The 25,340-nt window shown below is 40.7% G+C and overlaps 1 protein-coding gene across 4 annotated transcripts in view; it reads left to right on the top strand.

Moving 5' to 3' along the window:
- The first annotated feature begins 11,628 nt into the window (after positions 1-11,628).
- Positions 11,629-25,340, top strand: part of GATB (glutamyl-tRNA amidotransferase subunit B) — a 46,062-nt gene continuing 32,350 nt past the window's right edge. For all 4 annotated transcript variants that reach the window (XR_014171838.1, XR_014171839.1, XM_081926101.1 and 1 more), the window contains exons 1-4: positions 11,629-11,816; positions 14,341-14,491; positions 22,042-22,155; positions 24,892-25,090. Coding sequence is in view for 2 of the 4 variants with exons in the window: in XM_081926101.1 (XP_081782227.1) it covers positions 11,665-11,816; positions 14,341-14,491; positions 22,042-22,155; positions 24,892-25,090 (616 nt within the window). In the remaining 2 variants the exon portion in view is untranslated. The remainder of the gene's footprint in view (positions 11,817-14,340; positions 14,492-22,041; positions 22,156-24,891; positions 25,091-25,340) is intronic.

The following is a 25,340-nucleotide window of genomic DNA, read 5'->3' as shown; positions in this document are numbered from 1 at the left end:
CCTAAATGCTGAGCTTTAGAACATACAGAACAGCTCCTTGGTGTTCTTCCCACATACCTTTTCCAGAGTGATCCTAGGAGCCAGTCCTCAGTGGCTGATTCACCTCCTTACACTCTGATTGGCTCCAATCAGCGCAAAGGGTGGAAAATATGTCTTCTCTGTGGCCAAAATCCCCCCCCCTTTCATGCTCTAAGACCCTGGAGTCAGGAACCCTACTACAGAAATAGCAGTGGTTATGATCCTAACATGGTGGTATTATTTTTTAAATTTATATCCTGCCCTTTAACCCAAAGGGGGCCCAGGGTGGCAAAAAACCCAACAGTTTAAACAAAAATATTAAGGAGAGCACTGAGGACTTGTGACTGCTGTATGGCATGAGAAGAGGAGGTGTGATCTTATAGGGATTCATTTAGCCCGCAGGCCTGAAGACACTCCAGGCCTGCTCTTTCAGGATGGCAGGCACCATCCTATGTCACAACAGTGTTTCCCAGACCCTGAACTCGACTAGTCACACCACCTTGCCTGGCTTTCACCAGCCAAGACCAGCAGGGATCAAGAAGGCATGTGGTCAGCCCAAAGCCACAAGTCTTCTCTCCTCCTATGACAGGGCCAGCCCTGCCTAAGAGCCAGCATCGTATCTCTCTTTGCCTTCATGCATCTTTGTTCCACCCAAGCTCAGCAAAAACAACTGAACAGCTATCTGACGAGACCTTTTAACTCACAATTCTTGTTGCTTCAGAAGATTAAAAGCAATCTGCTGTGTGGGGAGCTCAGCAATGGCGGCTCCGAACCACAAAGCACTAAAGCTCATGAGTATCACTTTCTTTTATAATGTAACCTCATTAAATTGCTGGTAACCTATAAATAATCCTGCATTTTACAGAAATCCCGCTATGAAAAACAGTGCCCTGCTGGAATTTAACACTTGAGACTATTTTTAAAATGTGTTTGATTAAAAAATTAATTTTAGACTAACATTATAATGGCCTTAATACAAGCTTTATATTGTTCAACACCATTCTCGATCGGTTCCTCTCACTGAAGCTTCTCATATGATTTGAGTGTCAATGTTAATTGAAAAATGTGGCTGATCGTTAATGTTGTGGCATTCAGACAAATCACTTTGATGTGTGCGTCACAGATCAGAGAATTCCGCACCCCTTTAAACAATCTTCTTTGTATCTATTTTTGCTTTTGGTGGATTTGCCAGCTGGAATCTTAAAACTGCCAATGAACCTGTGGAACTGAAGCATCATACGAGGAAAGGGATACCTTTATGAGCAACTTCTGTGTCTGATGTAACTTTTACATCGTAAGTGAATTCTCACGGTGAACCACAACAGTACAACGCATTGGCTTTAGAAACAATAAATGAACAATATCTAAGCTGTGCTTGAATAATGGCTCTTTGCATGCCCTCTGAATTTGGAGTCATGGTAATTAAGTTCTCAATCTGGACCCATGTTATGTGAAACTATACACAGAAGAAACTTGATAGCTCTGACCTTACATATGCAGTCATAGATAGTCTGAAACAAGAGTTGTAACAAGAGGTGATGCTCTTAACTTTGGAAATATTAGATCTTTGCCACATAGCCTGTTCCGAAATAATGTTTTGTATCCACAGAATAATTTCTGTGGATGCACAATATACCGACTTTCCACTAGAACATGTTATCTGTGCAACCAGAATCAGATTATTAAAATCAAAAGATTTTGACAAAATACAAATGTCTGAGCTCTAAAACAGCAAGAAATCCATGCCCATTTTTAAAGATAGTTAAATCCTCTAAAATCAAGAGCATCCATAAAAACTGTTAGTTACAAACTCAGATATGAACTATTGATGCTTACATGTAACAACTTAAAAACACATCTTTTTCAAAAACAGACCTATTATTGCTGAGCAGTACCACAATGCATAGCTGAGCTATGAAATTCACTCCCAGAGGGACTGATGATCACCAACTTGAATGGCCTTCAGGTGAGGCTGTTCCATTAAGGCAAACAGGACATTGCCCCGCCAACCTCAGTTTCGGTCAACTCTCCCCCATTACATACAACCAAGCCATGGAGTGGCCCTGGCTATCAGCTTCCTCCCCCTTAGTCTCAGTTTTTTTTTGTGCGTTTTAACTTTTATTTTGCTTTAAACAGATACATGTAAACAGGTACATATAAATATAGACAACCAAAATTACAAAGGCCATGTAATTTCATTCATTGACAGCAGTTTGTAAATTTCCTAAGGCTGCCAACAAACACCACAAGTCATTTTGGGTTTAAGATAACATAGTATAAGTATGTATAGTATTGGCAACAGAAACGAAGGACTGGTTGGATTCTGTAACTAACTTAAAATAAAAAATTACAAAGAAAGGGTGCCCAAATACATCACTGTTTCAGGCTGTCATAACTGAATGATGGCATCACAATATTTGATATCATGGCCAAGTCTATGATCTGAATTTACTCTGCAGAGTTCATATCATCCTACTGACTCAACTATTAGCTTCAGATCTGCAAAGGCAGGATAGAGATGTCATTACTCTGCCTTGAGCATTTTGCAAATTAAATGCTCTAAAATGAGAATTGTTAATTGTGGAGCATCCTGACCTAAATTTACCTGGATCTTAGCAAAATAATAAAATGGTTATTTGAACCCATATTTTCCCAGCCTATATCATTAAAAAAACGCATTAAAGTTGCATTAACTGATGGGGCAATAGCTGCAAGGTTAGTTTGGGTTCCCTTTCATACAGATTAGAATAATAATTTGAGAATTCCAACCCCTTAAGAATACAGTCACCAGAACTAATGGAAGCAAAAAGCTTAGGAAATTGCCTTGTTAAGGGGGGGGTTCTTAGTGTCACTATATGCTAGAGATGGCTGGGATTCAAAGATATTAAAGTTCTCACTAATACCTAGGTTAGCACTTAGCTAATTAACAAACATTTTTCTCAACTGCAGTTTGGAAGATTGGGCACTGAACAGCAACCAAGCCTACTGTTGATTACCTAAAATGGATTTCAGAGGGATGTAGGGGGGATTGGAAATATGCTGCATTTAGTAGCCCAGGTAAGAAGCACTTACAGAATTGTTCATCAAGCCTATATCTCCCTTCCCTATTGCAGCCCCATTGCAAACCTTCCCTTCTCCCCTCTTATTCGAATAGGGTTCCCACCTGCAGAAATCCAGCAATTTATCATGACCCTCCAGGCAGATCCACGCCAATTATTCGAAGTGCATTCAACGCACATTTAAAGCACACACCTTCCTCCAAAGAATCTTCAGTTTCTCTCTCACATATTTACAGTTGCCAGCATCCTGATCAAACTACAGCTCCCAGGATTCTGTGAGGGAAGTCATGTGCTTTAAGTGTATGGCACAGATCTGCCCTGAGACAGCAATGGGGAAAGCTTCATTTGTTAAGCTTCTATATATGATTGTTGTCCCGACGTGTCTCTGTGACTGGGTATTTTTAAAGGAATGCAATAGCAGGCACTGTGAGATAAAGAAAACTTGCTTAATGTTCTCCTAGTGAGCCCAGGATGGCTCCTTGTCTTAATCTCTTCCTTGCTTCTGTTGGTTTGCGGCATTTTTTGTGTATTTTGTCCCGCATAATTTGATGGGTAATATATTTTTATTAGATTTTTGAGGAGCAATTGAGCTTGAATATTTTTATGATCAGTGATATTACTTGGATTAAATAGAAACAAAATCAGTAGCAAGCAACAACCCAATAAATAATAGACTTTTGCTTCTTGCTATTCAGATTGTTGTACTTTAATAACATATTGGCCAAGAAGGGCCTCTCTTAAAAGGTATGCATTCCTCCCTGTTTGTGTTTATAGAAAATTAGGTGGCCCAGTGGAGTTGCTCTCTGCTTATAATTGGGCTATGCTGTATTCCTGGGGAAAATGTTTTTTCAGTTTAGAGCCATAAAGTTCACATCATGATGCTGAAATTTTGTTTGTTATTGGTATTGGGCTGGATATGGAGAAAAAGCTGAAACTATCCATAAAATATGGAGATTGTATGGATATTGGAGGGGGGATTCTGTAGATACAAGTGCATTTGGCCTATTTCAGACAAGGTTGCATTTTCCCTAAAGGATTAGGTAGGCAGCTTGGTAGCGCATCTGAATTCCAAGTGTCTCCTAGATACCCAGATAGTGGCAATGTCCAGGAACACTTTTCAGCAGCTGGTTCACCCCTCTAATTCCTTCCTAGACAAATTGGATCTTGCTACAGTCACTCAGGGAAGTGGGTGGTGCTGTGGTCTAAACCACAGAGCCTAGGGCTTGCCAATCGGAAGGTTGGTGGTTTGAATCCCTGCGACGGGGTGAGCTCCCGTTGCTCGGTTCCAGCTCCTGCCCACCTAGCAGTTCGAAAGCATGTAAAAGTGCAAGTAGATAAATAGGTACCGCTCCAGCGGGAAGGTAAACGGCGTTTCCGTGCGCTGCTCTGGTCTTAGCCAGAAGCGTCTTAGTCATGACCCAGACAAAACTGTCTGTGGACAAACATTGGCTTCCTTGGCCAGTAAAGTGAGATGAGTGCTGCAACCCCAGAGTCGTTTGTGACTGGACTTAACTGTCAGGGGTCCTTTACCTGTTTTTTACAGTTACAGATAGGTAGCCGTGTTGGTCTGTCATAGTCAAAACAAAACAAAAAATTCCTTCCAGTAGCACCTTAAAGACCAACTAAGTTAGTTCTTGGTATGAGCTTTCATGTGCATGCACGTGTGTATTCAGATTCGTGTGTATCTGAAGAAGTGTGCATGCACTGGAAGGAATTTTTTTGTTCTGTTTTTTACAGTCACTCATGCACTTTTTACATGTACCTTTGGTGACTGTGACTCAGACTATAAACAAGGTAGCCACCATTGTGTCCTCTAGGTGTTATTGGACTCCGATTCCCATCAGCCCTAGCTAGCAAGTCCAACGGTGAAAAATGATGGGAATTGTAGTCCAACAACATCTAGAGAAGCGGCTGACTACCACTTGTCTACAGCCTTGAGCAAGTTGCTAACAGTGTGATAAGTCCTATACATGACTACTACTCAGAAATAAGCCCCATTGAGTTTGAATAGGATTTACTCCCAGGTGTACAGAAACTGTAACTCAAGTTGAGCTGAGATTTAAAGGTCAGCTGAGATTTAAAGTGGCAACTTACAGCTGTTAAACCACACCCATTGCATTTGTTTTGTTTTACATTGGGAAGCCAAAATTTTTGTTAGTTTTGCTTTTATTTTTGCTTCATGGAACAAACACATTACAACACGCAAAAGTTCCTCCTGTGTACTCTCTTGGTGAGAAGTTTCAAATCAGGCTGTCAATTGCTTGCCCTTTTCCTTGGCATGTACAAATCTAATACTGGGATCGAGGAAGGCTGTCAATTGAAAGGACAAAAAAGGGGGCCATCTACATGCTATCATCAGACAACCTCATATTTGTCTTTTCAGTCAAGCAAAGTTGGTTGCCATATTCTGAAGAGCCAATATTTGCCATGAGCAAAAGGCTGTTACAGAAGCCAGGAGACTGGCCTCATCTGCCTTTTTGTTGTTGCCTGCAATGTTTGACTTGGCTCTCAAATTGCATCACCAGGAGTGATCTGCTCTGCAAACAACCTTAGTGCCTCACCCCCACTATCTTTGCTTGTCCTGGAATAATAGGTTGATGAGAAAGAGGCGGGGGGGGGCAAAGGAAAGAAGATGGCAGGTAAGTGGTTCTGCTTTTTGGGACCAGAAATGGCAGGTAGTGCTGTTTTGGGAAACAGTTGGCTTTTTAACATTTTCCCAGTCTACAATCTCATACATGTACGGTACTAATGATTAAAAGAATACAGACAAAGCAGTAGAATAATCTGGTACATTCTTTTCATTAATGTTGTCATTGCAATTAAAACAATTAATGGTTTTAATAAATACTAATCATCTAGGAGCTTGAAAGCATCCCTTAATGTTGGTTTCCCAGTTTAAAATCAGCCCCCATTATTCTTCCTTAAAACACACAAACATGCATTGGGCTTTTAATATGATGGGATTTGACTGTCCCAAAGCCGTACTCTCCCTTTCAAAATCTAACAGAGGTCCAAGCCTATCCTTATCCCATATGCTGAAACAAAACACTCAGGAAGAATACCTTACACTCTGAATGCTGCACAGAGAACTCCCACAAAAAAGGATAAGTATGTGTACTAAACATAGCTTTCAAGAAACATGACTTTAGAGGTTTCTCCCTAACACCATCGAGTGAAATTCAAGAAGGTCTTCTTTCATATGAATGAGACCGTATGGTTTAGACCATTACATTAAATAACAGAACTTTCATCCTACATCAAATCCCAATTTACCTCTTAGGCATTTTTGTGAAATCCTAAACTGACCAGCTCAGATTCACTACAACATGCACTTTGTGCCCTGCCCAAGTAGTTATGCCTACAGTTTCCACATATTTCATAATAGTCCTCCTACAATATTTGAAACCGCCTGCTGTTCCTGGAAAGAACTCCAGTTATGTGCATCTTTGTCACCTAAAACTCCACGCTAATCCTATTTCACGATATATCCTCGTGTGACCCCCATCTTAAAGTTGACAACATTCCCTTTTATCCAGACATCCCGTTATCTACAGCTATAACAGGAGTGTGCTCACTGAGTTTTTAGTTGGGTATTTAGTATCTCTGGGAATGATCCTAGCATTGAAAGGTTTACACATCTCCAGTTCTAAAATAGGATTTAAAGCTTTCTAACAGATGCTTAGTGGTATCTCCAACCACAACCCCCGCTAAACGCACACAGACACTGATCAAATGCATTGGCCTAATTTGATAATTCATTAGCAGGACCAATTAGTACAATCAGCCAGGGCAGAAATTTGTAAGTAGATATCTGTCCTCTCTGACCCTTCTATTTCTAAGGCTTTCCTAAGACCAACAGCTGACAAGAATGTGGGCAATCTTAACTATTTGCTTTAGTACTGCTGCATTCCATTCACATTTTTCTCATAGCACATTATTCTTCAGGAGCACACTTAGAGAGGCTCCACCAGTCCCAAGATACTGCTCTCAGGAGGTGGTCTTCCCACTAATCTATGACTATAACACCACTCTAGTTGCAATTAATTACATTACAAATATTGATCCTTTGCTAGTCCAATGTAATCTATGTATTTCTTTTACAAACATGCTGCTTTCTTCTTGAATTGCATGCTTGGAATGTTTTTTATGAATACACTCTGAATTTTCAAAATGGCACCCAAGCATCTAACATTCAGTTTTATGAAGTATACTGTACAATGGAGGAATCTCTCTCTCTCTCATTTGCCCTAACCCTAACACAAGGGAGGAACCTTGAGATGATGGCAACCAGTGGGTTCAAATCACAAGAAAGCAGATTTTGACTAAACATCAAGAAGAACTTTCTGACAGAGCTGTTTGACAGTGGAACGGACTTCCCTCAGAAGGTGGTGGACTCTCCTTCACTAGAGGTTTTTAAACAGAGGTCGGATTGCCATCTGTCAGGGATTCTTTAATTGTGATTCCTGCATTGCAGGGGCTTGGACTAGATGTTCCTTGGGATCTCTTCCAACACTATAGTTCTATGACTTTATGAGGCGACTTTTTGGTATTTAGTAGAGTTAGGGAAACAAGAGAAGAAATATAAATCACTTTTTAGAGGAACTAAAATTATATCTTGATATTATTAAGTATCCTGAGAAGATGCTCTAAAAAAAATAAATCCCCGCAACAGTAGAAATAATACTACCAAACAAATCCCAGTTTAGCCCCAAATTTAAAGTTATGTGGAAACCAGTAATTGGAAAAATACATTTCCTAATGCCCAACACTTGGGAAGTCTATTATATATGTTAATGTATAAGGGTTTATGCATGCAGAGAAAAGGACAAGAAAGGGTTAAGTTAAGTGAGCCGGCATTTGGCCTTTACTTGAAGTGTTTTAGGTATTGTGTTCTCCTTTAGTGGGTTGGATGTGTTACTGTGCCTTCTGTGTATATGAATGTTTTCAGCTTTTGTTTTAGTTTTATATTGGCTAGCTTTTGGTATTCTATTGTATAATCTGCTCTGGGTTTACTTTTCATTAAAAAGTGACTATGAAGTGCAATAAATTGTAATAATGATTGTTATTAGAAAACGCTTTACCAATGAGGAAAAGCCACCATAGGATTCAATGTAGATACACAGAATACAGATAATACCAGTTATTCTTTGGAAGGAACTGAACCAGCTGTGTCCTAGTTTGTTAGGTGCTTGACTAGTTCATCGCCCTGCAAATCCCATTGGCTTTAACTCACCCCCCCCCCATTTTGATTTTAAATTGTCATAAACCACCCTTAGTGGTGCATAGACACTAGGAGGGCAGAATAGAAACATTTTACATAAATAAATAGAATAAATGCCTAACATTCCTCACCTCCTGACTTAAACTGACAGAAGACCCCCATACCTTGGCAAAGAAAGTCTCTGCTCCAGCTGGTAGACTTCATCTAGCAGTAGTTGAACCCTAAGTTATTTCCAGCGTTGAAACAGATGCAGTAGATTACTGTTTGCCAGCCTAGTCCCTGGTGGCTGGGACTGATGGGAAATGCAAACCAAACCAGCTGAGGATACAGGCTGGCAAAGGCTAACATACATACTGGGCCTCTTTTGTGATGAACACACAAACATAGCCCTGACCTAGTAATTGCCCTGTCCCTATGCTGAATAACTGTGTTTGTGCGTATCTCGTAGAACTGATTCACAATGCAATGCAAAACTAACCCAAAACTAACCCAGACACAGGAAAGAACAGGGCAAATACCATGTAGAATTTAGGAAATACAGCTTTATGATTTCTTCTGCATTCCCCAATAATATTCTACTGCAGAACCTCTGTGGCTGCAATGTAATATAAAAATTGAAAAGAAAGTGATAGTTTCCCATTCTATACCATTCTGCTGCCTAAATTAAAATGAAGAACAATGGCTGCAGTTCTATACAAACTTACCCAAGAGTAAGTCCTATTGAACTCAGTGCAGCTTACCTCCAAGTAGAAATGCATAGGATTGCCCTGCATATTTATGAATGTGTTGGTTTTACTTGTACCTCCCTACACAATGCTAATTTCGTGTTTACAATTGGCAAAGGATTTTTTTTATCAGAATAACATATTTTTACACTAATACTCAATCCTGTGATAAACTGGATGTGATGAGACCTGGATGCTGTATAGATGTCTCTGCTGTGCTGGACACAGAGCTTTTCGCACAATAAAAAAAACAAACCCAGAAACTCTAATAAACCTTTCAAGGCTCTGCAACAGCAGATGATATAAGATCCAAAATGGCCCTTTTTTTCCTTCCAGAAGTGTCACTGAGGGATTGCTTCCAATCCTTTTATTGCTGCAAGAACAGTTTGGTTCATCCTGCGCAGGATGAGAGAATTTCAGAAAACAAACAATCATCAACTTGAAGTCTGGATGGAACAGTTAAATGTAAACAAGTATCTGCTGCATTTAATTCCCAGTCTGGTAAGGAGCACCAGTAATTTATAGAGAATTATAAGCATGCATTTATCATTTCTATAGCACTTTTAATATGAAGAATGCTTTACAATCCATACCTTATGTCCCTCGCTTTCTACACGCCACGTTAATTTCATATACTTCATAATTATTTGCAGCCAAAAGCAGAAAACTTGGACAATTATTCTATAGAGCACTGTGCCCTTTTCTAAAGGGGGAAAAATTGTCCTACCCTGTTTTCTGCAGCTTTTTTATGGTTCGGGGAATGTAAAATACTGGCTGGGGCCTTGTGTACTCCACTGTCCTCTACTGGATAATATCACAGCTACTGACTCAAAGTGCCCATGACTCATCATCTTTTCAAGCAAATGTCCTACAAAGATGACACAAACAGCATCTAGTGCACATTCAAGGGAAGCCTCAGGGGGCTGGGAATGTAGATCACAGGCCTGTTTGTTCTGTTCTTTATGCTATTTACCTGTTCAGCTGGCATCTGTGGTATATTCTTGCCCATTTGTTTGTACAATATTAAACTAGTGTCTATAACTGCCTTCGGTCCCAACTGTGAAACCGCAGCCCCGTTTTGCCAAGTACATTCTAGACACTGATCCAGGTGCTAGCCAAAATCTTCACAATCAAGTCTAATCAATATATATGCTATACATGCCACAGAATTATTTGTGGGACACCTGGGGGGGTATTTAGTGTGGGCAGTACCACCACTTTGGGCTGCAGGTAGAATATATCATTTCTTATTATTATCCTACATTTGATGACAACAACAAAAAGTTCATTGCAGGTAAAAAGCTAGCATATCAGGGAGCAAGGTTCTAACCGAGTTGTTCTAGTTTTCTTCTTACATTATTTGTTCACACAAGGGAGCATTACAAAATGTGATTTCCCATCTGTTGTCTGAAGTCACAGTCCATGCAGTCCTCCCACCTCATTCTGCTGCATATGTAGACCCAGTCTCATCCTGTTGTTTTGAACTGAGGAAACGTCCACAAGGTCTTTCGTTTGCATGTGGTCTTGGGGAAAAGAGTCTCAGGGTAGCAAATAGGCAAGAAATGAGTTAAATACGACAATACAGCAATAGTATAATAAGCTGTGTAATATAATGAGAGTGTAATAGCTGTGCAACAGAGTGAGAGAGGAAACACTGGCACAACTTGTACCTTACCTTTTGAATGTCCATCTTTTCAAGGACATACAAGAGATCAAGCCTCAAGATATCCACTTACGGAAAAGAAACAGCGATTCACTCCCTTAGGGTAAATGACAGAGAGAATAATGTATTTCATTTATAGGAGCCTGCCTATTAAAGTATCCCAGCTGCTCCTATAATAAAACACCTACAAGTGACTGACAACATACCACAGTGATTATGCACATATTTTTGTGATGGAACAGACACTTCCACCACAAAACAATACCAGGCCAAACCCTGATAAGATTTAAACAAAAATGAAATCGGCCCACAACAGCTATAAATAATCTTGAGCATATCACCATTTCAGCATGAAATTGTTTTGCTCACATTACAGGGAGATGCTCCCGTGCTAAAGAATAGAATTTCCAGATAAATTACTGAACTTTCCATTGCATAATTTTCTGTGCAAGCCAGACTCGTCTGATGCATGCATCTTGAAAAGTATAATTTCCGTGCTTTCACGTTTACTGAGTATCTTGTAAGATTATATCTCACTTGAAAAATAAATGCATAGTCAGATAAGGAGCAACAAACATAGGAAAGAGGATTCTGTACGTGAACTGGGTACAGAGAGAGAGAGAGAGGTGAACCAGTGAAACAGGTAGACTACTCTACAGTATACTGTACTGCCCTAGGTTCCTTTTGATGCCAGACCACAGGCACCTAATTTTGCACCCCACCCGCCCACCTGCCACCAGAGGGAGCGTGAACCATCGGCCTATATCCACCGGCAGAAACGGCTGCGACAGATCACCTCGCCCTCTCTCCGTACTACTCTCCCCATTGGACTTAGAAGGGATCCGTCGCGGTGCACCGCGGGAAATGCTTTTTTGCTTCCCTTCGTTTCCTCTAGTCCGCGCGGGGTCGGGACTGCATTTCCCAGGAGGCGCCGCAAGAGGAGGTGGGTCACCTGACACCTCACAAACTCCGAGCAAAATGGCGGCGCCCGTGATGCGGCGCTGCCGGGTTTGGCTCGGGGCTGGGCATCGCAGCGTCGGGAATGTCGCCGAACTGCGCGGCCCGGAGGGTCCGGTGGCCGCTAGCGCGCTCTGCCGGAGTGCGAAAGAGATGACAGAGAAGCAGAAACGGTACGACAGGGAGGAGGAGTAACCGGGTTGGGTAGAGGAAGGACTCCTGCCGCATATTCTCGCTTCCATCTCTTGCAATGTTTATTTGTGCTTCATGCAGTTCGCCTCCCTAGGGTGATATTCTGCGTTTTTGTCAGCCTCCCCCGTTCGCTTCTCCCCCCCCCCTTTCACGACGCAGAGCAATTTTTAATCGTGACTGTCGCTAAGGTCTGGATAGGAGCGGTAGTAGAATAAGGTAGCTAACAAACCGCAATCCCTGCCCCCCGCCCGCCCGCCCGCCCGCCCACTACTCCACAGACACAAAAAGCTTGTTTCTCAAAGTTTAAAATAAAATGGAGGTTTATACAAATAGACAAGACCGTGTCAAAAAGTATACATTTCTTACCCATTTTTAAAAACCCAGTACTATGGGTTTTTTAAAAGTGCAAGTGTTCCTTTTACCAGTGGCACAAGTTTGTGGAGGGCAAAATGTGCAGCACCTGGCATACAGGAGAAGGTTCTTAACTCAATGGTAGAGCATGTGCTTTGCATTGGATGTCTGTACATCTACTTCCTTCTTTTCCTATAACTGTATAATAAACAATATGTTTGGACGTTTGGAGCAGCCTTTAAATTGCAGTTTCAAGCACACATGAGAAACTGTTTCATTAAAATCAGCTTGTTGTGGTTTTTAAACTATCTACAATACAACAAAGAGTCTTGTGGCATATTAAAAAATTAAAATATAGGCACCAGTTTTTTGTGGACTAGAGTTTACTTCATCAGATGTGTCACAAGAGTATCATTCAGTCAATAAAGTCAACTCCAGTCCACAAAAGCTAATAAAACAATAAATTTGTTGGTCTTCAAAGTGCCATGAGAGTCTTAGCTGGTGCTGCAGTAGAAACCACAAGCATGGCTATCCCTCTGGAAATTACACTAAGACAGACATCATGCCAAGATCATGGTGCTCTTTTACAGAAGGTACAGTTTGGGATTTCCACTCCACCCTGTAACCCATGGGTAGGAAAACTAAGGCCCAGTCCCCGAATCCAGCCCAATCGCCTTCTAAATCTGGCTCACAGACGGTCCGGGAATCAGCATGTTTTTACATGAGTAGAATGTGTCCTTTTATTTAAAATGCATCTCTGGGTTATTTGTGGGACATAGGAATTCATATTTTTTTCCGAAAATGTAGTCCGACCCCCCACAAGGTCTGAGGAACAGTGGACCGGCCCCCTGCTGGAAAAGTTTGCTGACCCTTGTGTAACCTTTGTGGCAAAATATGCCATTTTACTTCTAATGTTTTCTAAATACATGTTGTTGCATAATTTATTCTGTGAAGTTCTGTTGAATAAATATCCCAGGGATGGGGAACCTGTGGCCCTCCAGCTATTGTTGGATTTCAGCGCCTATAAATCTGAGCCAGCCTGGTCAGTAGTCAGGGATGATGGGAGTGAGAATCCAGTAACACCTGCAGGGCCACAGGTACCCCACCCAGACATATATCTTTTGCATCCTTTTCCCCCACTGATATGTTTTGCATTTAAGCGGAATAGTAACTTAAAACAATATTCAACAATAACTCCTAATTACTTTTCATAATAAATGAGATGAAAATGGGAAGCTCACTTTGTTTGAATAATTCCATGATAGAGAAACAGAACTTTGGTCTTGGTTGGTTTTTTTTAAGTGTTTTAATGTTTGAAAGAAGCACTATATTTGATGTATTTGCTTAGAGCTTTTCTGCTTTCCTAATCTCCCATCTTGATCTAAGTACTTCTGTCATAGCTACGGCGTAAGCTTGACTTCACCAGTGAAATATGATATTTGTGTCTTTTCTTTGTACAAGTCCAGATAATTACTTCCAGAACCTGTCAAGCGGTTCAGGCAGTAAAGGTGACTGTTCTCTTGCTCATATAAAGATTATGGATGTGAGAGCTGCAATTACTTTTCAGCAGATAGGAAGGTGCTTGTTCTTCCTGTTCAGAGAACCATCTCTTGAGTTGAAAAGATGATTTCTCTATTGCCAGACTACTGATGTTTATGCTAATCCAGTACTAATAGTGCTCTGTAGACCCACCTTTCCCAGCTTGAAAGTGACCATCTGACAGCATATGCATAATTGAATATGCCACCTGTCTGTTGGAGATTTCTCATACATAGAAGGATATCAATTAATATTTATTTTCTATTTCATAATCTCCACTGGGTACAAAATTGGATACCTGTCCAACAAACCCTTTCTGGATAAAATTAACTTCTGAAATGCACTTTAAATCGATGTAAGGCTTTCAGGATGTGGGTTTCTTTTTGCCTTCTAACATGCTGCTTTTTGTACAATTTTCAGCTGTTTATGAAAACATTTCACAACATCTTTCGATGTTCATTATACAGCATTTGTGGGCTTGTAGTGTGCTCCAGCATACTGTTGAACTCTGATACTTTTGACATTTGTATTCTCCACCACACCACACCCCAGCTGTTTTAGAAATTTGAATTGCATCAACCCAGCTAGTGAATATTTCTTTTGACTTTCTTTTAGGAATGTTCCCTGGGCAGCAGTGGTAGGCCTGGAAATTCATGCACAGATCTGCTCCAACTCAAAGCTTTTCTCTGGTTCACAAGTCCAGTTTGCAGCAGCACCTAACTCCTTAGTATCTTTTTTTGATGCTTCTCTACCTGGAACTCTACCTGTAAGTTTGAATTGAATGCTTATATTAGTATTGAATTTTCAACAACAAAGCCTGCCTTATCAAACAGGAACAGGCAGCCACCATTAATTCTTCAGGTTTTTAAAATTATTAAGAGTCATAATGTTTAAAAGGGATATTAGATGGTTGAAACACTTCTATCTAAGAAGGAACAAGCAGCTTGCAACTGGCCACTTAATTTCCCTCTACCTTTTCCATCTATATTGATTCCTTTTTGTGTAATCTTGCCTTTTTAAATTTGTAAACTAGAGGCCAGTGCCTCTTGTCTCACTTTCTTTTTTTTAAATATTAGTATTAGCTGTTTTGGCATACAATATTTGCCTGAAAAGCAGGATACAAATATAACCACTTCAAATAAATCACCATTATTTAACAGAGCACCATCCATGTTACATGTACTTATAATAAGCTTAATAACAAAAACAAGAGACAACTGTCCTTACAGCTGGCTCACATGCACCCCCAAGACTTAATAAAAAATGTTCCTTTGCTTCTCCTTCTACAACAGGGAAAGTAATATTGGTTTGGTTTTCTGGACTTGGTAGAGCCACTGACTCCACAGGCTCTGATTTTCCTTCAGCTTTAAACACTGCTAGCCTTTTACGGCAAGGTGGTGTTTCCCTGCTGCCAAGCAGTTTGAAATTATTGACTTATTTTAATATGCAAAATTAGGTTCTGGCCTTTTAGTGCTCCAGCATAGGTTCTTTGGTGGGATTCAGTAAGATTACCTCTGCTTGTGTTTTTCTGTAGGTATGTATAGAAACATAGGAAACTGCCTTATACCAAGTCAGACCATTGGGCCAGCTAGCTCACCATTGTCTGCTTGGCCTACTTTTCCCCAGTCCTCACTGGAGATGCTGGGATCTTTTGCATACAAAACATGTGCTGTACTGCTGAGCCGTGTCCCTCAACAAGAGACTGGCATCTGCTGTAATAAGATTATTGGATATTGAACAAGTTGCATGTGGAGAGAGATACTGCTAGGTGTGGCCAATCAGCTTTCAGCATAGTGTAGTATTGTTATATTCCTTATTTTGGACAGACTAAGTACGCATGAAGAAAAAGCCTTAAACCTACTGGGTGGTATCCAATGGTGCCTTTTGCCTTTGCATAAAGTGCTCCCATTCATGTAAGTTGGGACACCCCCATCTTCAACTGTCTCCCTCTAACCCAATTAAGCCAACTGTTCTCTCCCTTCTAGTTGTTAATGATGGTTGAACCCAGAATGGGATACAGCAGAGAGGGCTGCAGTAAGTAGGAGGGACTGGCAAGAAATTGGTATCATTTTCAACAAACCCTTTCTGGATTTAAGGGCATAAATGGATAAAACCCATTGATGGTTTTATTGTACGTGTATGGCAGTTAAATGTAGTTGGACCTCTTGTGGGAAGCAAAGATGACCTTTCTGCTATTTTTTATTTGTAACGGAGCCCATGCTATACAAACAAAAATTCCTGGATGCAGCTCTTGATGTGTCTTGTTGCAAGGTCCTGGGTTATGACTGAGGAACACCCATCTGAAGTATTGTAGAGCTGTTGTCCATCAGAATTGCCTACATCAGGCAAAAATGAGTGTGTTGTGGTACAGTGTATTTTTGCTGTATCTATACCAATAAAGATGTATGTTGTGAGCTACCTTGGGAGGGTTAATCCTGATAAATATAAACATATATAACACCTTAGAAGTGCCTGGATAAATAAATAAAGCAAAATAAAGTTACGTGTGAAGTTTGTCCCTAAGCACACATGGAATATGTGTGAGGGCAGCCTGCATGCATCTTGCCATATTCTTCTGGATTTCTGTACATTTTAAGTAGAAATGGTTGTTCCTTTTACAGTTGTTCCCTAGTGAGAAATCTTGAGCCTAAGCTGAAACAGCCTTCCTTTGAGATAAGAGCTCCTGATTAGTAGTCAGCTTGATGGCTAACCTAATGAAAAATTCGTGATCTGCTCTTGTTCACCTCCAGCAGAGGCTTTTATCTGTGCTAGGAGAAGGAAAAGAAAAAATATATTTTCCTTTGCAGTTTTTGGTAGATAAGTTGAAAGTGGATATTTAAAAATGTTAGTACTTGAGTGTCAGAATGTGATACGGAATTCTATTTTTATTTATTAGTATTACTGCTTCATAGGTTTTATTTTATTTTACAGTTTTAGGCAAGAGTAATGGTACCTTCCTCGTTTTAACAGGGTACTTTAGTGTGCATGAACATCTTAATGGTTGCACAATTTAGTTAATGGAGTATTATTCCAGATGTGATTTGGCATCTGTTTTAGGCTTAAAATTCTGTCTGCTTTAAAGTTAACAGATGGAAGAAGTAGTCCTTTAGATACTTTAGTTGCATATGAAAATTTCAGTTGTTTTAAACACAAGACTGTTTATATTTATGCAGTAATTGCCAAACTTTCTTATAGCAGATTCATTTTCCCAGCACTGTTGAAGGTTGGAAAACAGACACCAGGAGATCTTCTAACTAATCATCTGTGGGGAGGACTTTTGGGGAGGTGGGCATTAAAAGCAGTCATGCAGGTGAGGCAATTGAGACTGATGCTGGGAAAGGTGAGATTTAACACTTTACCTGCATCATTGTCCTACTCTAGATCACTCATTCAAAGCTATTATCCCCATTGGAGGGGTGGGTGGTGAGAGAACATACATGATGCATCTCTTCTGCTTCATACTTCATTGTCCTATCAGACAGACTGAAACAAAATGGATAACTCAAGGACACACAAGAAGGAATTGTTTTAAGTGATATTAATGCATTTAATGTTATGTTATGTTATGTTTTACTTTATATGGGTGGTTATCTTGGGAGGCATTTTTGCCAGAAGGGCAGCCCATATGTTTAGCTACAAATCTCCTAAAAAGTCATACAGCTCACACAGAGATATATGCCCACTGGTTGAGCATTAGTAGCAATGGTACACTGACAACGCATGATGCACACAAAGTTGGCTGCATAGGGTTGGGGCTTGCATCCAGTTAGGGAAGATGGCCTTACACTTTGGGCTCTTTCAAAGAGGCAAATGGCCCCCGTGTGGCTCTCTGGAGTTCACTGGTGTACTCTTCCTAAAACCTGCAAGGAAACAATTCCTAATTACCACCTCACCATCCCACTAACATTCCACATTAAAAATATTTCTGAAATCCTAGTTTTAAAGCTGGCACAGTGCATTTATTGAGAGAGCGCTACAGATTGGGGTGTCTCCAGCTTGAATTTCGCTATACCATGAAATTAATCCCTTGTTTGGCTTTTACCAATCCCTTGTTTGGCTTTTACCAAGTTGGCTCTTTTGCTTTTTAAAAATTGCATATGGCCACTGGGCATTTGCTGGATGGAGAGTTTGGTCATTCGTGCCATGAATTTGATGTTCCTGCTTGAAGTAGCAAGCAGGGTCTTTCATGAAATGGGTGTATAATATTTAGCCAGCTTACATCTACTCGCTTGGTTACTATGAATTTTATATTGATTTCAACTTCAGTAGGTGCCAAATGAGGTCAACACTGAGACTTTTGCAATCCTAGTTGTGTGCCAACATTTTTTATAGCTGGGGAAAAGTTAAACCAGGAGAGTGTAGAGCTTAATTATTTTGAACCTGAAGTTCCATATCAATAGTTAATTAATTTAGATTAATCTGTCACCTGGGGAATGATGTCTACAGCTGAACGTTGAGGAAGAATCATTTTGTTTACTGGAAAAGGTCTTGTGTCTGCAAAGGGATTTTTTGTTGTCTTCATTATTCTGTACTACAGTATCTAAATATTTCTTTGATTTGTCTTAAATTAGTTTTGCATTGGCAGAATAAAAAATAAAGAGCACAGTTCATTATTAACTTTGGCAAATCCCTTATGTAATTATTAATGGCACCTCATTTGAGGTAGCAAGGGATTGAATGTGATGGGTTATTTATCTGGAAGAAGGATCCAGCCCATTCACTGAACTAAACCAATACATGCACATTGATGATTAGCACTGAGAACATCTCTTTTTCCAATTTGCGCTTTTAATGCAGGACTGCCTTTATTGAATTTCTCTTTTCCACAAACGCCAATATTTGAGGGCTTTATTATGCAAGAGCTGCTTTCTAACAACACAGTTGTGGTAGATTAGTGAATCAATAAACTTGTAATAGCTCCTAAACATCTATATTAGATTTAAGTTTCCTTTTTTTGGTGTTTTAGTTTTTTTCTGTAAAACCATGGATTTTGGGAATCCCAAATTGGAAGTTCATCCAGTTTGGAATTAAAGATCTCCTCTCCTCTCCTCTCCACAGATACACAAACACACTCATTTGGCATTAAGCTACATTGCCAGAATAACCCACTGGCCTATCCTAAACACACACGTGTATAAACAATTGCATATTGTTGTCCTTCTTTTCTTGTAGGATCAGTATAGCAGCTGCCCAAATGTGCTTGCTTGTGCCACTAGCAGACATATTGTTTACATACCTTTTACTGCTTACTTCTCCCCAAATTAATAAATCATGGTTCCGAGGGTTGTGTGCTGTTGGTGTGGAAACACTGTTTTCACTGAAACCCACACAAGTGGTCAGAAGCTTTCTGCTAAGTTCTACATAAGTTCTACCCTTTAAAACTCTAGAAATACTTTTAAATAGAACAGTAATGAAACCCAAGTGGCAAAAAGAAAGGCTCCAGTTTCATGCAGATACTTAAGATAGCTGAACAGTTAAAAACCAATGTAAAATGCCAGGAGAGAGACAATTATGGATATTCTTTTATTTTGTAGAAGAGAAAATTTACAACTGACACCAGAAACACTTCCTGCATAGGAAACTATTATTTTGACACTAAAACAATTTAATACTTCAACAGTGTTGGCAATCTCTCATTTTGGTCTACAAGTCAGGACTAATTGGATCCCGTTCTGCTGCTCTTTAAACATTTCTGCTGTATTTTACGCATTTTTATTTTAGGCTCAACAGTTTTCTCAAATGTATAGCGAACACCCAAGAAGCCATACCAGTTACACAAAAGGTTTAACAGCATCCTAGTTTTTTTGTTTGTTTGTTATATGCCATCTTTCCTTCAAATGTATGTATCTCATTACCTTACTAGATTCAGATTTTGGGTTTCTTCTGTTATTATTTAGTCATTTAGTCATGTCCGACTCTTCATGACCCCATGGACCACAGCACTCCAGGAACTCCTGTCTTCCACTGAAACTCATGCTGGTAGCTTCAAGAACATTGTCCAACCATCTCATCCTCTGTCGTCCCCTTCTCCTTGTGCCCTCAATCTTTCCTAGCATCAGGGTCTTTTCCAGAGAGTCTTCTCTTCTCATGAGGTGGCCAAAGTATTGGAGCCTCAGCTTCAGGATCTGTCCTTCCAGTGAGCACTCAGGGCTGATTTCCTTCAGAATGGATAGGTTTGATCTTCTTGCAGTCCATGGGACTCTCAAGAGTCTCCTCCAGCACCATAATTCAAAAGCATCAATTCTTAGGCAATCAGCCTTCTTTATAGTCCAGCTCTCAATTCCATACATCACTACTGGGAGAACCATAGCTTTAACTATACAGACCTTTCTTCTAGGACTGAGTTAATTCTAAAGCCAAATCATTGAATTCCTTGGGGCAGGAGACTAAGACTTGACACATATCATAGCCAAGTAGTATATATCTCAGGAAAGATTTGGAACTGTGCATCCTATTTACAGACTGGCTTTTTGTTTGGAAAGGGCCATTGCTCAATGGTAGAGCATCTGCTTTGCATATGCAGAAAATCCCAGGTTCAATATTCGGTGCCACTGGGTACGGCTGCAAAAGTCTAAAACCCCAAAGAACCACTGCCAGTCAGTGTAGACATTATTTTATTATATGGACCAATGCTCTGACTAAATACAACACAGCTTCTTACATTTCTACACGTTGACGCTCCTGTCCTAGAAAGCACGGGCATTACATCCTCGACGAAGAAAGCCATGGCAGAGGGGAGGAGAAAAGAAAATGTTTGAAGTGGAGAAAGGTCCTTGCAGAACAGCAATAATTTCTTCATCTTGCTATTCCAGACAGTTATACTATGATGGAGCACAGAATAATGGCAGTTCAGCTGCCATTTGAAATCGGTGACAATAGGCACACTTTGAAGCTCCATATTAAAGGAAGCTTGGTGATTTCTTTCCATTTAATTTAAGGGAAGGATGGAGAACTTATGGCCCTCCGGATACAACGGCAACAGCGTTGGACCATTGACCATGTTGGCTGGGGCCGACAACAGAATTGGAGCGCAGCAACATCTGGAGGGCTGCAGGTTCTCCACGCCTGACTTAAAGCTGTATTAACCTGGCCTGAACAAATAAAGACCCATGTCCTTATATTAGAAGAATTTTGGAAATCTGATTTTGAGCGTTATCAGATAGTCAGCCTGAGCGTCCCCCTCCCCTTCCACTCCAGGATTTGGAAGGTGAGTTGGCACATAAATAAATTGACATCCCTTGGCATGAGAATGGAGAGTAGGGCCATGCCCACAACATACACTGAAAGCACTCTTATCCCTCTGAGAATCCTGGAAACTGTACTTTAAGGGTGCGGAGAGTTGTCAGGAGGCCCCTCACAGAGCTACAGTTCCCAGCACCCTTAACAGCTACACTTCACAGAATTCTTTGGAGGAAGCCATGCTTGATAAAACTGCTTTAAATACAGTGGTACCTCGGGTTACATACGCTTCAGGTTACATACGCTTCAGGTTACATACGCTTCAGGTTACAGACTCCGCTAACCCAGAAATAGTACCTCGGGTTAAGAACTTTGCTTCAGGATGAGAACAGAAATTGTGCTCCGGCGGCGCAGCAGCAGCAGCAGGAGGCCCCATTAGCTAAAGTGGTGCTTCAGGTTAAGAACAGTTTCAGGTTAAGAACGGACCTCCAGAACAACTTTAGTACATAACCAGAGGTACCACTGTATATGGTGTGAATATGACCTAGGTTTTGACACTGGATTTCACTTTTATTTATTGCATGTTGTGAGGCTTATCTGTGCCCCACGATCAGGAATGATTTTGTGCAGTGTCAGAAATTACACTTGCTTGCCTCTTACCCTCTGTGTATCCACACTTTTCCTTGGTCTTTCAAATCCAAATGACACAAAGAGAATGCCTGGAAAGATGTCCCATGTTGCTGTTGTCCTCAATTGCCTTCTGAAGCATTTGAGCTTTACTGTAGCGCTATAGGAACACCTTCCTGTGAGTTGACTCTTGCCTGTTTTTCCCTTACATCAGTAGCTGGCAAGGGTGGGAACCAAAACCTTAAACCTGAGATGTGCCATATGTTCAAAGCATGTTTCTATCCCTGAGCAGCAGCTTCCACCCCACTCACTCTGGCATGGGAAGATACTCTTTTGCATAAGGCTCCAGCGTTTTGCTGCTGAGGCTGAGCTTCCCACGCACGAAAAAGACAGATAATGCTTCTTGAAGGCAAGCAAAGTGGAATGTGCGCTGTTTAAAAGGCAGTGTGTGGGAGAGGCATTTGTTTCATACTGGGTATCTGAGTGAAGTCATCTGTCATATTTCTTTAGGTTCTCAACAGGAGATGTGTAGAAGCGGCAGTGATGACGGGCCTTGCGCTGAACTGCACCATAAACAAGAAGTCCTTGTTTGACAGGAAACACTATTTCTATGCAGATCTGCCTGTGAGTATGTATTGAGCTTTGTCCCTCGGCAAATCGGAAGAGGGGCAAGCCTGGAGAACTGATGGGGAAAACAGGCTGGGAGAAGAGATGGTTTTTTGTTCTCTGCCACTGTTTTGCCCATCCAAGCACTGAGCCCTGATGAATAGGCAGCTGTAGCCAGGCTCTTTCTGATTGAAGGTGATTGTCCTGATTGCTGACTGCAGTCCTGCGCCTCATGTTTCCAATGGCTTTGGATAATTAAATTGAGAGAAGGCGCTGCTAGGGCCAGATTTCCTCTATTCCCTCTAATTGTCTGTTAGGGTTAAGACAAACAGTCTGATATTGATCTTTGCGTTTGAAACGAATGTATTACAAATCTGCATTATGGTCCTGTAGACATCACAGGCATTAGTTCTCGTTACTTTAAAGGATCTGAAATGCAACATCCTGTTTTTACATGTCGCTGATCGCAAAAGCAAAGGAAGAAGACTTTTAAAAATCATGCAGTATTACCTGCTGATATTACAGATGGAGCTTATATTAGGACCAGACTTGCTTTTTCAAACGTAATGAGGCAAAGCTCAGATCTAAAGTGAAACCCGTCCATTCAAATTCATCAAACAGTCAGGATTTATCGTTTTAAAATTTAAATAGGGGCCTTTGTTTTTCCTTGAAGCCACAACTGTAATGCTAAAGATACATGATAGTTCTGCTCTCTGCAGAAAATCCCTGCATCAGGAGTGGCGAACCTCCAGCCAGCCTGTGCCCACCTGGCCATTTTGGGGAAGCCATGACCCACCTAATATCATGCATCCATTTGAAGAAGCAGTTTGGATATATGCACTGCAGTGCGCCTTCAAACCTCCATTTTGTAGAAGTTTGAAGGAATAGCACAAGGGCTCTTAGAAAGCCCTTCATTCATGCGAGCAGTGTGGGTTGTTTACTAAGGACTGTTTGAAAGTCCTGCCAATATGGTATTCAGAGGGCAGCATCGCCTGATATCACTATAAGGTGAGGTGATTGACAAGTGGTTGGCCTCACCTACTTGGCAAATTTGGCCAGAATAGGTTTCCCACCACTGCCCCATATTCTGGGGATGGGATGCAATGGCAGGGAGGGAGTATCTCCTTAGAAGTGTTTAGCAGTGGTGCCCGCCCTGTGGGACGCCCTCCCTTCAGATGTGAAGGAAATAAGCAGCTATCTTCTCTTTAAAAGACATCTGAAGGCAGCCCTGTTTAGGGATGTTTTTAATATTTAATGCTGTATTGTTTTTAACACTTGATTGGAAGCCGCCCAGAGTGGCTGGGGAAACTCAGCCAGATGGGTGGGGTATAAATAATAAATTATTATTATTATTATTATTATTATTATTATTATTATTATTATTATTATTATTATTTATGGTAAGAAACCCTCTAATAAGTTGCTGTCATTGTTGACTTCTACACCTGTATAAAAACCTTTCAAGGTAGATTAGATCAAGAGATAGAGGTTGCCAAAGGTCACCTAGGCCAAACTAAACATGATGTGGGAGATCTCTAATCAAATCACCTGGCCTTTATAAAAGTATAAAATCTGCCATGGGGAAGGGTTGTGGAACTGGGGAAAAGGTGTTTATCCTTCCTTGCTCTGCTGTTTTCTCAGTCAGAACTACTGGTCCTGAGGCTGATGAGGGCTCCACTGGGAAGAGGTGCAGTATGCACATGCAGAGACCACAAGTGGTTTTTAGCCTAAAAACAACGGGGGGCGGGAAGCCAGGTGGTTCCTCTTAAACCTTAACAAGTGGGTGGGGGATCCATGATTGTCTACTTTGTCTGTTGCAAGTTTATATGTGAGTGGGAATTTGAAAGTGTGTTCATGGTACCATATACAAAGACCGTATGAAAATAAACAACATAATTCCATTCTGGGTGTTGATTAAAGAGAGGTTGACTGCCAATTCTGTTTGTTATTTTTTGAGCATTTTAAAAGGGGTTCTGCTTGTGGTTCAACTTGAAATAGAAGAACTGTCCAGCCATTCATTAGGGTTTGGAGTTTCCCTTTGAGGTTCACACACACAAGCCTTAATTTTAGCCAGGGCTCCCTATAATTTAGTCCCACAATCTATATTCAGTACATTCACATATGACACACAAAAGGATAATAAAGTATTATTACACTGTAACAAAACAATAGAAGTCACATTTTGTTAGCTCAAAACACATGCAGTCTGCCCCTTTTCCCTCGCCATACAGTGTGTTAAGTGTGCAATGCCCAGTTTGTTACGAGGGGGAAATGGAGTAGAACACTAACGCAGGGTGTGACTTATGTGAAGGGGAGAGATAGCAGGCGGGAGAGGATACTTGACCCTTCTGTCAGCCAGTTCAATCTTACTCCCCAAGGTTGTTTTTCTCATGCAAAACTGCCGTAAGCTAGCATTATCAGAGCCAGTAATGAGATTCATAGTTTTATTACACATGTAGATAAGATAAATGCAACTTTGGAGATCTTTGGACGGTTGGATATGAAAAATGGGGCTTCAGATAGAAAATGGAATGCCTCTTTCTTCTTGTCACTTGTCATCTGTTAGGTTTAAAAAGTAATCATTTTAATGGGGAATGGTGGAGGGGAAAGCAAAGGGGAAAGATTACACTGAGTCTTTAATGTGTATTGCATGAATTTGTTGTTAATAATTGCTTAGAGAAGGGCCATCTATTGGAATATAAAGTTGATATACGACCATTTTAAAATTGTTGATTGCTACAATGTTAAATGCAGGCTGGCTATCAGATCACTCAGCAAAGGCTTCCCATTGCTGTGAATGGGAACTTGTCATACTTTCTGCGCATGGGGAAAAACCAGAATGAAATGGTAACCAGGAGTGTGAGGATCAAGCAGATACAGTTGGAGCAAGACAGTGGAAAGAGTCTTCATGATGATTTAAGGAGCCAGACCCTTGTGGATTTGAACAGGGCAGGTAGGTTTGATACTCTTTTGTCTATGTAACTATTATTTATATTTTTTAAAAGGAAAAAGGCAGCAGCATTCTGTGCTTCTGTCTGAGGCTGTCGGTGTTACCTCCTGATTCAAGTTGTTCTACACACACAAACACAAACTGAAAGGCTGGCTTGATCAAGGCGGCAAGAGAATGCCTTTCTTACAGCTGGTTTGCATGTCTGACAGTAAATCCAGGGGTGGGACTCTGGATGATAGTTGTGTTTGCTATT

Source organism: Podarcis melisellensis (genome assembly GCF_964234715.1).
Source record: "Podarcis melisellensis genome assembly, chromosome: 9".
Lineage (NCBI taxonomy): Eukaryota > Metazoa > Chordata > Lepidosauria > Squamata > Lacertidae > Podarcis > Podarcis melisellensis.
This window is presented reverse-complemented; position numbering and strand designations above follow the sequence as displayed.